This window comes from Rhincodon typus, chromosome 35 (assembly GCF_021869965.1).
Source record: "Rhincodon typus isolate 14 chromosome 35, sRhiTyp1.1, whole genome shotgun sequence".
Lineage (NCBI taxonomy): Eukaryota > Metazoa > Chordata > Chondrichthyes > Orectolobiformes > Rhincodontidae > Rhincodon > Rhincodon typus.
The window spans coordinates 5677933-5695525 of record NC_063366.1 but is presented as its reverse complement, the minus strand read 5'-3'; the positions used below and the strand labels follow the sequence as shown (position 1 = coordinate 5695525).

Genomic DNA, 17593 nt, shown 5'->3' with positions numbered 1-17593 from the left:
GGGGGGATGGCTGGGGGTGAGGGAGGGGGATGGCGAGGGGGAGAGAGAGAGGAGGATGCCTGGGGTGGATGGGGAGGAGGAGAGAGAGGGGGGATGTCGGGGGTTGGGGGAGAGAAAGGAAGATGGGGGGAGAAAGATAGGGTGATGGGTGGGAGAGAGAGGGGGGATGGGTGGGAGAAAGAGGGGGAGAGGTCAGGGAGGGGGGAGGGTGTGAGGAGGAGTGGTCGGGAGATGAGGAGGAGAGGTCAGGGCCAGGGAGGGGGGAGGTGGACAGGGGGATGGGGAGGAGAGGTCAGGGCGAGAGGGGAATGGGGAGTGGGCAGAGGAGTGGGGATATGTTGGGGTGAGGGGAGGAGAGGTTGGGGTGGGAGGGGAAAGAGGTTGGGGTGGGGAGGAGAGATCAGGGCGGGGGGGATGAAGATGAGGAGGAGAGGTCAGGGTATGGGGGGAGAGGGGGATTGGGGAGAGGGGGATGGAGTGGAGAGGTCTGGGTGGGGGCAGAAAGGAGGATGGAGAGGAGAGGTTGGGGGAGAGAGGGGGATTGGGAAGAGAGGTCTGGGTGGGGGAAGAGAGGTCTGGGTGGGGGAGGAGAGGTCCAGGCGGGGAATCGGGGAGATGCGGATGGGTAGGTAAGGTCAGGGCGGGGGCGAGAGGGGGATGGGTAGGAGAGGCCAGAAAGGGGAGAGGGGTATGGGGAGAGGTGGATGGGGAGGGGTAGAGGTGGATGGGGATGGGTAGAGGTTGACAGGCAGGGGTAGAGGTGGATAAGAAGGGGTAGAGGTGGGGGGGGGGGGGGATGGAGATGGAGGTTGGTGGGGTGGGGAGAGGTGGATGTGGATGGGGGAAGGGGATGCAGAGAGGTGGATGTGGAACGGGAGGGGAGAAGGGGAGGGGGAGAGGCGGATGTGGAGGGAGAGAGGGGGACTGGGAGAAGTGGATGGCGAGGGGGAGAGGGCATTGGGGAGAGGTGGATGGGGGGTTCAGGGCAGGGAGAGAGGTATGGAGAGAGGTAGGAGGGGCAGAGGTGGATTGGGAGAGGGAAAGGGGTATTGGGGAGGTGGATGGGGAGGGGTAGAGGTGGAGGGGAGGTGGGATGTGGGAGGGGAGGGGGTAGAGGTGGGGGGCAAGGGGGAGATGGAGGTGGAGGTTGCGGGGGTGGGAAGAGGTGGATGTGGAGGGGCATGAGGGGAATGGGGAGAGGCAGTTTTGGAGGGGGAGAGGGAATGAGGAGAGGTGGATGGAGGAGGGGGTGAGGTGAATGGGGAGGGGTATGGGGAGAGGTGAACGGAGGAGGGGGAGAGGGGTATGGGGAAAGGTGGATGGAGGAGGGGGTGAGGTGAATGGGGAGGGGTATGTGGAGAGGTGGATATCGGAGGGGGAGAGGGGGACGGTGAGAGGCGGCTGTGGATAGGGAGGGGGACAGGGGGAGGGGAGAGGCAGATGGCGAGGGGAAGAAGCGGATGGGGAGGGGTAGAGGTGGATGGGTAGGGGAAGGGGAGAGATGGATTTGGAGGGGCAGAGTGGGATGGAGAGAGGCGGATGTGGTGGGGGAGAGGGGCATGGTGAGAGGCGGATGGGGAGAGGCAGATGAGGAGAGGAAGAGGGGCTTGGGGAAAGGTAGAGGGGGAGAGGTGGATGGGAAGGTGGAGGGGGACTGCGTCCGCCGACTTTTAAACCTGTTTTAAGCACTTCAAAACTTTTTAAATAATAATTTTAACAAGTGACATGGATCTGTTAAAATATTTAGAAATGTTTAAAAATGTTCACCTGTGATTGAGTTGATGACTAACAAACTACACAGGGACTGCTCCTTGTGAGGTGACGGAGGACGCTGTCTCCACCAGCGGGGCAGGGAGGGCGGAGGCGCACACTGTCCACACTGCAATCTGCCAACAATTTCAGGTCAGTTTATGCCGCATGCTGCGAACTCTGACAGTGAAATCCGAGCCAACATTACCTCATATTTCTCTGTATTAAAAGTTCATTTGCAACTACGTACACTTTCTGCATTTTTCTAATGATTCCCTGTATTTTAGTCCTTCTCTGGATTAATTACACCATTCCAATTTGACTGCAGTCTCAAAATTTTGATTTGGACTCAGAAATGGGGAATGCAATTCCATTTGTGTAAATGAGGATGAACAGTCGTACACCGTCGATCACATACCCATCATTTGCCAATCTAATTAACGACCTTTCCGCTCTGTTTTATAGCCAGTCTGTGGTCAAAGCTACTTGTTTACACACGTAGTCACGAATCTCCTAAGCAGTACCTTACTTGAAGGATTCTTGGAAATTCAAGTGTGATGGTCAGGACTTTGTAGTAAGTGCTGAAGCCATCGTTGACTAGACTGAGGTAAATATTGTCATTTTTGTTTTGGTGCAGTGGGAACTTCCTTTTTTTAAACTATGGCAAGGCCAACAGTCAGGACAAACGGTGAGGTCTTTTTATTGCAGCTTATTACTAGCGAGACCACACCCTCCAACGCCGTGACCACGCCCTTTAGCTCCATGACAGGTGTGTTGTTATTTTAAATGTATCAAAACGGCGGTTTTCAAGCTTATACATTCTCTTTTGTGAGAGGGTGAAAACAAAAAATACAGTAAGAGGGAGGGAGGGAGGAGAGACAGATGCAGAGTGAGAGACAGAGAGGCCAGATACTGAAACAGAGAGGCAGAGAATCTGGGTCAGAGACACGAGACACTGAAAGAAGGAGATATAGTGAAACTGAGTGCCATATTTTGGAAAAGTGTTGTTTTTGCCAAGTTTCATTGAGGCTTTCTCTTTGCAAAGTCCAACGACTATCCTTGTGCTTTCACCCCAAACTTGCCTCGTTATCCAGAGGGGCGAAACAGTAATGCTATATTTGGAAACGAACGTACTGGTTAGACTGAAGCACTGTTCTGTAGTATACAAAACAGTCAAACCAGTGTGTGTCATTTGCATGTTTTACTGCTTTTTTTTCTTCTGGGTAACTTCTTGCAGCACTTTTCGTGTCTGTTTCTAGACTGATTCTCCCAATTGCCATTGCTGGCATTCTGTGAGATCCCCAGGATTGCTGTCTCCTTTTAAAAAGCCCTTGTGCACCTGGACAAGCACCATCAGTCCAGAGTTGTCCGACACAGTTCCTGACATTTGCTGTGGACACGGAGGAGAAATTGGTGCCCCACTTTGTAGATAAGGATTCGAAGCTCCTGGTGGATAGGTTGATTCAAAGGAAGGCTGTCCTCTTTCCCCCAGGCCTGGCAGAGGAGGCCAGACCCTACCAGCCTGATCTGAGGTTGACATCTGGGTCCATGTGGTCTCAGTCATCTCAGGGAATGTCCAGTAGTGTAAGAAGTCAGTGACCTTCACCACTTCACTCTTCAGTCACCTTACACTCACTCTGTCTCTGCTACTGCACCCACCTCCCACCAAGGTTCATGCACTACACTCACTATTGAAAGCAATAACTTTCTTCAGCTAGTCTGGTAGCATCTCTGGAGAGAGAAACAGAATTAATGTTGAGAGTTCTGTATTTTACTTTTATAACACTTCTCCTCACCCACTGTCACCCAATGACCCCCACACCACTGACCTGTATGGCCTCTGCACTGCCAATGAACTCGGAACAGCTCACCACCTTTCCCTAACCTGCACTTTCATCTCACTCAATGCCCGCCCCTTTTGCATAGCACAAAAAGAGCCAAGATGGGTGGTGGGGTGTCTAATATCCAGCTCCTCACCTCTGTAAGGAGAGGATCCTAATCCTAAACGGCTGACTGACTGTACCTAAGCCCCAGGACTGATATCAGACGCTGCCTTTGACTTACTGTGCCAGGTCCCTCTGACTGAAGGGAGTCACCCTTGATTTGACTGAAGACTAGTCCCCTTTTATTTTGAGACATGACTATTTGGTGTGGAGAAGCTGATGTGTCAGATTCCACTGTCCAGGCATGTGGGATGTATGTGGCTGCTGCTCATGGAGTGTGCCCTGTGGTATTGGTGCCCGGTGTCCAAGATGGAGATCCAAAGGAGGAAGGAGTGATTTGGAATCGCTATGTACCTGCTCTTACTTTCAGCTCAGAAATTCTTGGCATCTAGTTTCAATGCAATTCTAGTAGAATGCATTTTAATAAAGTGAGATTAGATATTCATGTGCATAATAATGAGCAATCATCCTCGTTAATTAGCTTCTCACTGTCTGGAATTAGTTGGAAAATGCAATGTGTTGATCTGAATATCAAGAAAGGCCTGGCTCAACATCCCTCATAATTCTCCCAAATACATTCCATCCAGTCAGTCAGGCGCCAGACCTAAAGAGTAAACACAATGAAGGAGTGACTTGCCACACGCAGAGGAAGAGGGCAAGTTAAACAACAGGCACAGAGAAAGAGCCCCTCGTGAGGCACATGAGGGGGGAGAGAGAGAGAGATAGAGAGAGAACCAGTCCCAAAAAGACTGAGACAGAAGGAGAAACTGAAAACACAACACAAAAAAGGAGATTAGAACGCAGAGATGCATTAGACCCGTGTTTCCCAAATTATTTTCTAAAGTGAACTATTTTGGCAATACCTAATATGCTAATAAAACAAAACAGCAACATAGTAACATTCAATATTTAATTAATGAAGTTCGTACACAAGATAAACGTTGTGTTTTTAAACTATTTTGTGAAAATGTTATATTATGTTCTCACTAGGCCTATTGAGGCATATGGTTATGCACAACGTCACAAAATCTGACAATGCCAAGAGATACTCAACATCTAGTCTCCATCCATCAACTCCATCCAGAGTTGATCCATATGAAGCATTGATATTGCTATGCCAAATCCAGCTTACATAAAACACACAAACAGTTTTTTCCTTCACAGATGCTCCCAGACCTGCTGAGCATTTCCAGCAACTTTGTTTTTGTTCCTGATTTACAGCATCACAGTTCTTTTGGTTTTTATTACATAAAACGCATGCTAGCAGAAGGAACCATCACACAGTGTGCGTAGTGTGATGCCCTGATTGTTAGTCTTCACACACAACCAGAATTCTGACAGAAAAATTCTAGATTTCTTTTGCCCCCACAGAATGTTCACGCAAAATTTCAATAAACTGTTCAACTTCACCCATGTGCTGGTTAGGTTGGAAATGAAAAGGGTTTAGGGCCCAAATGAACTGTATATCTGAAGAAGGGTCTAGACCCGAAACGTCAGCTTTCCTGCTCCTCTGATGCTGCTTGGCCTGCTGTGTTCATCCAGCTCTACACCTTGTTATATAAGCTATTCATTTAACCTTTTTTTGCAGGGAAATGTATACATTCAGTTTATTTTAAAAAAATAATTCTTTAGCACACAAGAATGAAAACTAAAACATTAAAATTGTTTTATTAATTATTTCAAGGCTTATATCTAGGATACAAGTTCACTGGTTCTACTGGCCTTCCACTGTTATAGGGAGTGAGTGGTGTCATAGTAATGTTATAGTCAGTCGTCTAGAGAACCAGGGAGCAAATGTTCAAGTGTCGTCATAGCAGCTGGTGGAATATAAAATTAAAAGGAAAATTGGAATTAAAAGCTAGTTTGAGTGAATGATGTGACCAATAAAATATATTAATTGTTGTAAAAACCTCTCTGGTTTTACTAATGCTCTTGTGGGAGGACCTCTGCTGTCTTTACTTGGTTTGGCCCACACATGACTGCTTCAATTCACGCGTAACTGCCCTATGACATGGTGTAATGAGCCACTCAGGTTGAAAGGCATTTAGAGATGGGCTGAAGTGCTGGACTTGCCAGGTTTGCCCACATCCCACAAAAGAATAAATAACAAGAAAAAATGTGCTCACAGCCATTGGGAAAGAAAAATCCATGTCACGATGTCAACTCATGACCCTATTTACTCTTTCTGTTACCCCTTGGGTAAAATTGGGTAAGTTGGAATCTATGTCAATTGTTCTCAGTAATATTTTCAGTTTCTCAATGTTTTGAGTACAGACAGATAATGGAAATCTATCATTAAAATAAACCCAATTGATGTATAATGACATGAAGTTGTTCAGGCTCCACAAAATATTTTTAATATGCACAGGTACAATCCACCTCAGATACTATCCATCTGGTTCTGCCCTCTTTTTGTTTATCACCCTCACCTTTTTTTTACTTTTGTCATTCATATATCTGAAGAATACTTCAGTGTTTTTTTTAAATTCTAGTGATTTTATTTCATAGTTTCCCTTTGCTAGTTTTATTATTTTTCTAACATAGTTTATGCCTTTTGTGAAGTTTTAGTTTTACTCATATCCCTATATTCTATCACAGTGTCCATTACTGACTAAAATAAATACAGAAAGTGCTGGAAAATCTTAGCAAGTCTGGCATCTGAAGAGAGAGAAACAAATGGAACATTTTGAATCCAATGACTCTTATTTTGAATGCCTATAGAAAAGCTATGGGACTTGAAATGTTAAATCTGTGTTTCTGTCAAGTGTCCAGCATCCACAATATCTTCTTTCCCCACTGGCTCATTTGTTATGCTTTCTGGTGGACATTATTTCCCCTTTACTAAGCACCACTTTTCAAATATTTCCCACTGCTGTATAATCTCTTTGATTATCTGAACATGTTTTCAGTTTATTTTCTCTAGACCTATTCTGACCCCCTTGGAAATCAGCTTCACTTGCCCCACACACCCCACAATTTATTGCTTTTTAAATAATTCTATGGATTCCCTATCACAGTTCACATTTCCCAAGTCTATATCCACTGCATGCATACTTAGTATCTCAATGTACACTTTCCCTATAACAGTTTATATTTTTTACAGTGGTCCCTATTGCAGTTTATGTACTCACAGTGTATAGACACATTCCCTATTCACAACACACATGCTTACAGTGTACACGTTTCCTATCACAGTATCAATGTTCACAGTGTGCATGTTCTCTATCTCTGTATACACATACCCTACTTCAAGGGACGTATTCCTCATATTTAGGTTAGGACGGCACAATTTGAAAGGAGGACACTGATGGATTAGACGCTGACTGATGGAATGGACAGAAACGTGGCAGCTGAAGTTCAATGCAGAAAAGCAAGAAGTTTTACATTTTGGGAGGAAGAAAGAGGCAAGATAGTAGACAATAAAGGAAATAATTCTAAAGGAGGTATAGGAACAGAGGGAGAGTCCTGGAGCTATATGTGTATCGCCTTTTGAGGGTGACAGGAAAGGCAGAGAAACTGCCTAATAAAGCATGTGGGATCTTGTTTTTTTTGAATAGAGGTCTAAAGTACAAAAAACGGAAATTATGGTAAATCTGTAAAAGAAGACTTGTTTTAGCCTCATTGTGTCAAGTCGGCATATAAGGAGTGAAAATATTTATTAGAACAATTCCAGGGATGAGGAACTTCAGTTACAAGGATAGGTCGGCAAAGTTGGGATCATTTAGAGGATGTTCCGTTGAGGTTTTCAATAACATGGGAGGCCTGGAAAGAGTAATACAGAGAAACTGTTACTTTTGATTGAAAACCAGAGGGTGTTGACTGGTAGACGGGGGGCGGGTGGAAATTGCCTTTTATTCCTCCGCAGCCAATGGTTTGGATCAGGAATGGACTGAATGAGAATGTGGAAGCAAATTGAACCTGTGTCTTTCAAAGGGAATTCAGCTAACTCTGAAGAGACAAGTAATTGTGGGGCAATGAGGAAACGGTGAGGCCAAATATAACAGCGTGGAGCTGGCGGAGCACAGCGGGCCAGGCAGCATCAGAGGAGGAGGAAAGTTGACATTTCGGGTCGGGACCCTTCTTCAGAAATGGGCCAAATGATCTGTTTCTGCAGAGAACCAGCCCTGACACGATGGGCCGAGAGGCCTGTTTGTGTAATTTATTCGGTGGTTGTGATTCTGTCTGTCTGTCGCTGTGTTTTTTTTGTGACCAGCTTCCGTGATTCTTGAACACAGTCCCCTAAATCTGATCGTGAGGTATACGGGATCCAGCCGTTTGCTGGTGGATGGAGTTTCACTTTCACCCCTGCTGTGTGACCGCGCACTGTCTTGCCTGTTTCACAAACTGTACGGACATCCTTTACCCGGAGACTGATGATACAGAAGAGGAAGAATATTGCGGCTGGCTGCAACGGGCAGGGTAGGCGGGGCGGGCGGGGCGGGACTCTTTTTCTATTGGTGCAGGGCGGCTTGTTTGTGGCAGATTAACCAGGAGCCCAGGAAGTGAAGGGCAGAAGGTGTGAGAAGAGATCTCCCGGTGGACGTTGAATAGAAGTCATCCCAGAGTTAACATCAAATTCGCAAAAATGATGCTGAAGCTGGCCATCCTGGCCTTAATCGTGGCTCTGAGCCAGGCCGGTAAGTGAGCTTGCTGTTTGGGGAGATCCTGGGGTGAGGGCGCCGACGCTTCTTAAGAGTTGATAAAATAATTTCAACCTCAGATATGTTCATTTGGCTTCTCTGACCAGTACACACGCTCTTTCTCGTTCTTCCCAACCCCCTCCCTCCCAATTTTTAAAATTAAACCTCGGGGGACTGACCCTTGTTAAGAGCAGTAAATAACCTAGCTTCCAGTTCACAATCATGCCTCGGAAGCACCTTAGTTTCTGAAGGGGGAGATCACAGCAGGTCGAGTCTTGAACTGTGTTTCAGGGTCCTATTTTGCCTTACCCCTATATAATATTGGATATCGCAGCTGACATCCTCATGAGAGTTTTCTTCTGACTGAGGATGTCAGTGGGTTTGTAAAGTTATGTGAGAACTTGACCAGGAAAGTCATGGCTGAGGGGATTGGGTTTCTAATGCTATAATTGACAGTGATCAGAGGTACCATGAAAATTGCGTACTTGGTTTATCAGAACTCAATTTCTACAAACCTACAGTTCCCCTCATGAAATACTGGAAATTCTCAACAGCCGGGCAGTTATCGGTGAAGAGGGAGGCAGAGTTAATGTTTCAGATCAATGACTATTTGTCAAAAAAAGAAATACTAACTTCCTTGTATAATATCTAGCATTTTCTCTTCCTATTCTAAATGTCCAGCAACCATGACACTTTTATCTTTCTCAGATATTAGTCTAAACCTTTACTTTCATTTTCCATCCCATACTATTCAATCTGTTTTTGATATCTTGTATTTCTTGCCATTCTTCTCTGATTTTTCAACAGCCTCTGTCCCACCTCTGTTTCCTTTCTATGTTTTTGTTTGTTTAGATGTCTATTATGTTCATTATTGGGATTCAGAATTCCCAGTCAGTGGACAGAAATCTGGAGACGGTGATCAGGAGATCCTAATAAATCTCTCAGAGAATGAAGCCCAGAGATCAAAGTCTTTTACATAAATGTTTTCCAGAGGCTGAGATTGCGCCATCTCAGTTAGTGTATGGATATATCCCAAAGTCTGGGAATGAGAGATCTCAGTCAATGAACAGATATCTCCCAGAGTTTGGGATTGAATGATCTTGTTTGTTCCAGAAGTTGGGACCAAGCAGTCCCAATCATCATCTAGCAATCTCCCAACCTCTGGTGGTATCTAGGGGGACCCCACTCAGTGCTGGTGATGGGTTTGAATATAACTGCTCTTGAATTGTATCGACTCTTTACCTTTGCTCTGTTTCTAGGTTCTCCAAATGTACAGGTGTATACCTACAAACTGATAAAGGAGGGCGAATCCAACGTGTTGCTCTGTCATGCCAAAGATTTCAGCCCCCCCAACATCAAGCTGGAGCTGCTGGAGAATGGAAATGTCATTCCCAATACCACCCAGTCTGACCTGTCCTTTGAGTCAGACTGGAGTTTCAAACTAACTCGTTATGTGGAGTTCACCCCCCAGAGTGGATACAAGTATGCCTGCAGGGTGATTCACAGTGGCGTCTCAAAAATGATTCAGCTTGGTAAGAAATCTGTATATTAAGATGTCTAATGCATATTCTCCCATAATCACTCTCTCCTTTTGTTGGTATAGGTTCATCAATGGCAAATGTAATCAGACACATAGAATTTCTCTTTCACTGATCATTTGACACAACACTTGATTAGATTGCATACTGTAATTCACTCCCAATATTTGCTGCTCTGGGCATAATCCATCTGATCCTCTTGTAAAATTATAAGTGTACTTACACTCTAGTGTAAAGAACATGCACCAGGCTTTTTTACTATTGTGGCAGGCAGCTCAAATCAGATTTTAGCTACTTGGTTATGATTGAGCTCATTACGTGCAGTGTTCATTCTGGGGAGATGGGCATGGGATTGCGCAAATCTGCCGCCTCTGGAAACAGATCGGAGGCAACATGGAGGTGGTCGAGTGCTGAAGTAGGCTCATTAAAAGGACCCCTCTATTCCATGGGACTTTGTAGCAGTTGCCCCTCACAATCTCACCCGTCCAATTCCCATGGCCCTTCTACTCAGTGTGCACTGAGTCAGTAAGTTGTATAATAGTAGCAAATGTTGAGATATTTATAGGAAAAAAGATGACCGTTCTTTAAAGAAAAGCTGTTGTTTTCACAATCCTAAAGAAGTATCAGTCAGGTGATATTCACAGAATCCGTACAGTGTGGAAAACAGGCCCTTCAGCCCAACAAGTCCACACCGACCCTCAGAGTATCCCACCCAGACCCATCCCCCTGTAACCCACCTAATCTACACATCCCTGAACACTATGGGCAATTTAGCATGGCCAATCCACCTAACCTGCACATCTTTGGACTGTGGAAGGAAACCGGAGCACCTGGAGGGAACCCACACAGCCACGGGGAGAATGTGCAAACTCCACACAGACAGTCGCCCGAGGGTGGAATTGAACCCGGGTCCCTTGTGCTGTGAGGCAGCAGTACTAACCAATAACAGAAACTTTACTGCACTTGATATTTTATGGTCTTGTCCAAATAAGTATAGACATAGACAAATTAGATCAAAGAAGGAATAATTTATTTTTAACCTCATAAAGCTGTCAAACAAACAAAGCAAATACTGCAGTTCTGACTGACAATACAGACTGTTACTGAAATAATCAAATTAGTAAGCCTTGGAACTCAGCCAAGCATTCCTATAAGTCCACATGGGAACTGTATCAGCAGAAACAGGTAATCTTTTTATGGCTTCTTGGATCTATGGTTCACAAAATTCTCGAAAACTGGCAGTTGCCTTAACTTGTCTCTGGGTGTGTTGTAGATGCATTTTTAGACATTGACTAGTTAACAGCTCCTCTTTTAGATTGATTTGTGGGATGTGGGTGATGCTGGCTAGTTATTGCCCATCCCCAATTTACCAGCGTGCAGCTAAGAGACAACTGCACTGGGTCTGGAGTCACTTGTAAATCAGATCAAGTAAGGATATCAGATTTCCTTCCCTGGAGGACATTAATGAACTGGATTGCATTTTTGTGACACTTGACAATGGGTACATGATTGCCTTTAGGTCAGCTTTTCTTTGTTCAGATTTTTGATAAAATCACATTTCACCATCTATCATGGAGAGATTCAAACCCATGTTCCCAAACCATTAGTCAGAGTTTCTGGATTGCACATCACCACGACCTCCCTATCAAATTATCATGGGACAGTTATGATAGTAGAGAGCAATTTAAACAGACCTTTGATTTCAAACCAGCCATTCCCATTTTCCTGCATGTGTATTTAAGCCTGGGTGACAGGTGGGTAGCTGTAAGTTCTGGTCACAGACTAATGATGTTTTTCTCTGTTTTTGACCACAGATGCCTACTAACATGTCACCACAGAGGTAAGCAGTGACTCTCAGATGAAGAGCAAAGATTACTGAGAGGACATTTCCAGCACAGAATGCAAATCGACCCACTGTGTTTTTCTCTTCTTTTTGCAGTCACTGAACAACATAGCGAGGCTACTGAATCAATCAACGACTTCCACATCAATTTCTTTCAAACTATCTTCAAATGTAAAATGTTCAACAAATTAGTATGATTTTATAGGATATCTGAAATTTATTTACCTGATGCGGAATAAGTTTGCTTTTGGCTCTTCAATCTAGTAATTTACACCCTAGACACTTGTTCCAAAATTGCCGTTGCAACTCCTCCACGAGGTTCGGAATATTAAAAATTGGGGGTAAATAATTATGAGTGCAAGTAAAAGGCCAGTTAAAATCTAATCTGCAAATGTAACGTCACTGCAAGACTCTCAGTGAGGTTTATAGTTAGAAACTTCAATAAATGACTAAAAGACTACCCAAAGCTAGAACCAGTAAAGCTTGAAGATTTGAAAAAATTGAAAAGAAAATTGAAGAATTGCCATTGTTGTTTGGTCTAGACTCGGAGCTTCAGCTCTTTTGAACTGAAGAGCCTACTGTGTTAAATGTGTTTCCCATATGGTAAGAGACACAGCAAATTGTGGTCCTTACAGTCAGGGATTGGGAGACCACAAGTCAGAACCCAATCTCTTTCCCAACTAGCTTTGCATTCCATCTTCCTGATTTATCCTGGAAAATCTTGCAGTGTGTAATCTTGACCTCGAGGTGCTGGAACCCCGCAATTTTAACATTTGGACTCAGCGTAATACAGAGATTAGCACCGCCACATAGATTAATTTTTTTTAGAGAGCCTGTACTTCAAATCATTATTAAGCATTTCTGCAAGTGGGAATTGTGGGATTTGATAAGGATAGTGCTGTCAACAATAATTACATTCTATGTAATTCTCATTCAGTGTGATACATACACTGTTTTCTGCTATTCTCTATATGCTTACTGGTGTGAATAAAATTTTCCTCCTTACTTCTTTGTTGCCTTAATTATAAAGCCTACTCGATCCTGGAAACAAAAAACTGACCCATTTACTCTCACATTATTCACCACATACTTGCATGTCCAAGTTTAAGAGGTAGTTGATCAGAAAGAGCTGGGTGATGATTCATTATGTCTTCATGCATGAAGTGTTTGTATTTCTCTTTTTGTAATTATGTTTACAAGTCTTCAGCCATCAACTTATAAATACGAAAAAGAATCCACACCAAAACAACTTATGTAGGCAATACACAAACCCAGTTATTTGTTGCTGTTTTATTCTGATCTTTAATAAGCAAAAGCTGTATTAACAATAAAGGGTGGGGCAAGGCAGCTATCCACCTTGAGATAGGGCTGGAGGAACACAGCAGGACAGACAGCATCACTCCAACAGTACCCTAGGCAAATCACAGAAGTATTATTGAACAAATTTAACTTCGAGCCTTATCAGGAGAGATGGGGGTGCTTGTCCTAAAGGTTGGTCCAAAGAGAATGGTTTAAGGAAGGTCTAAAGGGAATTAAGAGAGGACTGGGGAGGGAATTCCATAGCTTAGAGCCTTGGAAGTTGAAGGTATCTCTCCTAAGATATGGTGCTTAAATTGGAGATGGAGAGAATTTCAACATTTGAAAACAGATATTTCTAAAAGTTGTAAGGCAGGAAAAGGTGATAAAAGCTAGGACAGACTAGGATCTGAGGCCCCATCCTCAGAGTGAAGGGATGATCCTTCAGAACTGAGATGAGGAATTTCTTCAGCCAGAGGGTGATTAATCTGTGGAACTCATTGCCACAAATGGCTGTGGAGGCCAAGACATTGACAGCATTTTTGTGCAGAAATAGATAGATTTTTGATTGGTAAGGGGATCAAGAGTTACAGGAAAAGGCAGGAGAATGGGGTTGAGAAACAAATCAGCCATGATGAAGTGGCAGAGCAGACTAGATTAGCAGAATGGCTCTTAATAAATGATTTGGATGAGGAAGTGAAAGGGTGGGTGAGGAAGTGAAAGGGTGGGTTAGTAAGTTTGCCGATGACGCGAAGGTTGGTGGAGTTGTGGACTGCGTGGAGGGCTGCTGTAGGTTGCAACGGGACATTGACATGATGCAGAGCTGGGCAAAGAAGTGGCAGATGGAATTCAACCCAGAAAAGTGTGAAGTGATTCATTTTGGAAGGTCGAATTTGAATGCAGAATACAAGGTTAATAGCAGGATTCTTGGCAGTGTGGAGGAACAGAGAGATCTTGGGGTCCACGTCCGTAGATCCCTCAAAGTTGCTACCTGAGTTGCTAGGGTTGTCAAGAAGGCATATGGTGTGTTGACTTTCCTTGGCAGGGGAATTGAGTTTAAGAGCTGCGAGGTTATGCTGCAGCTCTATAAAAGCCTGGTTAGACCACACTTGGAATATTGTGTTCAGTTCTGGTCACCTCATTATAGGAAGGATGTGGGAGCTTTGGAGAGGGTGCAGAGTAGATTTACCAGAATGCTGCCTGGACTGGAGGGCAGGTCTTTTGAGGAAAGGTTGAGGAAGCTAGGGCTTTTTTCATTGGAGCAAAGAAGGATGAGAGGTTACTTGATAGAGGTGTACAAGGTGATGAGAGGCATAGATAGAGTGGATAGCCAGAGACTTTTTCCCAGGGTGGAAATTACTATTGCGAGGGGGCATAATTTTAAGGTGACTGGAGGAATGTGTAGGGGAGATATCAGAGGTAGGTTCTTCACACAGACAGTGGTGGGCGTGTGGAATGCGCTGCCAGCAGTGGTAGTGGAGCCAGATACTTTAGAGACTTTTAAGCGACTCTTGGATAGGCACATGGAAGATAGTAAAATGTAGGGTATGCAGGGTAGTTTGATCTTAGTAAGATAATAGATCGGCATAACAGCATGGGCCAAAGGGCCTGTACTGTTCTATGTTCTATATTTTATGGTCTAAGTTGGGGGGAGCTGAAGCCATGAAGGGATTAAAATACAAGAGTGAGAATTTTAAACTTATGAAGTGGTTCAATTTGCCAGTGCAGGTCAGGGAACATGTAGTTTAAGTCCATGGAGGGCTGAATATGGGAGTACATTGGAATCATTCAGATTGCCGGGCAGCATCGTGGCTCAGTGGGTAGCATGGCTGCCTCACAGCACTAGGGACCTGGGTTTGACTCCAACCTCGGGCAACCATTTGAGTAGAGTCGGCATGTTCTCCTTGTGTCTGCGTGGGTTTCCTCCAGGTGCTCCAGTTTCCTCCCACAGTCCAAAGACATGCAGGTTAGGTGGATTGACGATGCTAAGTTGCTTATAGTGTCCAAGGATGTGCAGGCAAGGTGGATTAGCCATGGAAAATGCAGGGGTACAGGGATAAGGGTAGGGTGGCAGATTCTCTTTGGAGCGTAAGTGTGGACTTGATGGGTCAAACTGCCTTGTTTCACACTGTAGGGATTCAATGGTTCTAAAAGTAAATGCAACATAGATTATATAAACATAAGGTTTTGTCTGACTAGCAGCAATTTTGCACTATTGGCCTGATGAACACAGATAAATGGCTGGAAACTGGGTTCAAAGGAAGCCCAGGTGGTGGGGAGAATAGACCTCTGGGTATATATGTGATGGATTTGACACATTTTTCTCAAAGTTCCTGGTCATCTAAGTGGAAGATTGAGTGATACTGGAGCTGCCATGTTGCAATGGTAGAATATGTTTGTCTAAGGTTGGGAGTGAAGACTAAGATGTTCAACTGAGAGAAAGAGTCAGGAAAGCTCAGATACTTTCTGTTCTTTAATTAAACTTTAAGCAGGTTAGACTGCGCCAGGTGGAGCAATTTAACAAAAAAAATCAAAAGATCAATAGAAACTCATTAAAATTAGATCAAGTACAATAACCAAGGTGTCTGATGTACACAAGCCCTTAAAGGTCCCACCAGTCTCTACAGACCTCTGCATGCGCCTTCTCCATTGACAACCAAAGATAGGCCTAACCAGGGAAGAGGGGCACACAGGCAGGAGCTCTGGCCCCAACACATCTCCCTGCTTGGAGCTGGTGATGACCACCTTGGCCATACCTAGGTGCAGGCCCATGATGAGACCATTCAATATGCCCACCCCCTGGTGTGGCGCAGAATGCAGCCAAAATTTTAAAAGCAGCCCCTTTAAAAAACCAAACAACAGGCTGCAAATGAAAACATTCAAAATTTCCTTCAGGTTCCAAAAAAACCCATATGGGCTGGCACTCAGTGAATCTACTCAAATGCTTATTGCAAGGGACTGCTGTGTGCACCAGCCTCCAGCCCAACGGGATGAGGAAATGCCTCCCTTTGTAGACTGTTCTCCGTTGGGGAAATCGGCTGCTGAAGCTGGAATGTTACACCAATGTTATACAGGCTGCAGGCCAAGTTGAGGAAGTGAAGTGTGTGCACCAGCAGCAGCCTCCCATTCAGGTAAGCTCTCCACCATGTCCAAGAGTCTGGTCAGCACAGCATCCAGTGTCTGGTCAGCACAGTGTCCAGAAACTCTCCTTCCGCCTCCAACAAGTCCCTGATTTCTGAATTGTGTTTCCAAACAGCAATCTGGGAGACCGTGCACCATAGAGACTGCAGCAGTTCGATGAGGTACCAAGGTACCTACCCCAAGCACCATTTCCATGGCATTAAAGGATGGGGGTTAAACTAGCCAAATACAAACACCAAGCAATGGGGTTTATCAAAGTAGACCATGTTTCCTTTTGTGGCAATCTAGATTGAGTGGTCAGAGATTTGGGATAAGGGGCTGCAGATTTAAATCAGAGATGAGGAGAAATGAATTCTCTCAAAGGGTCATGAATCTGTATAATTTACGACCTGAAAATACTGTGATGCTGGAACATGGAGTAAATTTAGGAGCAGATAGACAGATTTCAATTAGTAATCGGGGTTGAAGGATGATGGGGCGCAGGGAGGAAGTATAGTTGAGGGAGAAATGACATTAACCGTGATTGTACTGAATAGTGGGCAGGCCGAAGGAGCTGTACTGCCTACTCCTGCTTTTAGTTATTATGTTCTTATGTATAACTGCACAGACTGGACAGCGACGATCAGTGTCACTGATCACACATTACTGGGAGAGACTGGATACTGACAGTCTCTTATTGATGATGGTCATTGCCTGGCATTTGAGTGGCATGATTGTTACTTGCCATTTGTCAGTCTGAGCCTCAATATTGTCGTGATTTTGCTAAGGATGGCACTTTCCTTCCCAAAAGGACATTAGTGAACCAGATGGGTTTTTTCCCAACAATCAACAATGGGTTCACGGTCAACATTAGACTCTTAATTCCAGATATTTATTGAATTCAAATTCTACCATCTACCGTGGTGGGATTCAAACCTTGGTCCCCAGATGTTATCTGGGTCTCTGGATTAACAGTCCAGCAATAATACCACTAGGCCATTGCCTTCCCAATTACTGTGAGACACTGGACAGTGATGATCAATGTCACTGTGCACACATTACTGGGAGAGACTGGATACTGACAGTCTCTTATTGATGACGGTCATTGCCTGGCATTTGAGTGGTACGATTGTTACTTGCCATTTGTCAGTCTGAGCCTCAATATTGTCATGATTTTGTTTCATTTAAACATGCGCTGGTTCAGTATCTGAGGAGCCATGAATGGTACTGAACGTTGTGCAATTATCGGTGAACATCCCCACTTCTGACCTTATGATGGAGGGAAGCTCATTGACGAAGCAGCGGAAGATGTTTGGGTCTAGGACACTACCCTGAGGAACTCCCACAGAGATCTGCTGGAACTGAGACGTCTGATTCCAGCAACCACACCATATTCCTATGAGCCAGCTATGACACCAACCACCGGAGAGTTTGCCCTCGATATCCATTGATTCCAGTTTTACT

The 17593-nt window shown here is 44.6% G+C and overlaps 1 protein-coding gene across 2 annotated transcripts; it reads left to right on the top strand.

Moving 5' to 3' along the window:
- Positions 1 to 1800: 1800 nt before the first annotated feature.
- LOC109936901 (beta-2-microglobulin) lies at positions 1801 to 12718 on the top strand. 2 transcript variants are annotated; one of them, XM_048616925.1, is made up of 6 exons: positions 1801 to 1902; positions 2215 to 2356; positions 7906 to 8329; positions 9592 to 9864; positions 11685 to 11710; positions 11810 to 12718. In XM_048616925.1, the coding sequence occupies exons 3-5, from the start codon at positions 8278 to 8280 to the stop codon at positions 11693 to 11695; spliced, it is 336 nt and encodes a 111-aa protein (XP_048472882.1). In that variant the 5' UTR covers positions 1801 to 1902; positions 2215 to 2356; positions 7906 to 8277; the 3' UTR covers positions 11696 to 11710; positions 11810 to 12718. The 2 variants fall into 2 exon arrangements, with proteins under 2 accessions (XP_048472882.1, XP_048472881.1); XM_048616924.1 differs by lacking the exons at positions 1801 to 1902; positions 2215 to 2356 and having other exon boundaries at positions 8066 to 8329; positions 11685 to 12718.
- Positions 12719 to 17593: the final 4875 nt, after the last annotated feature.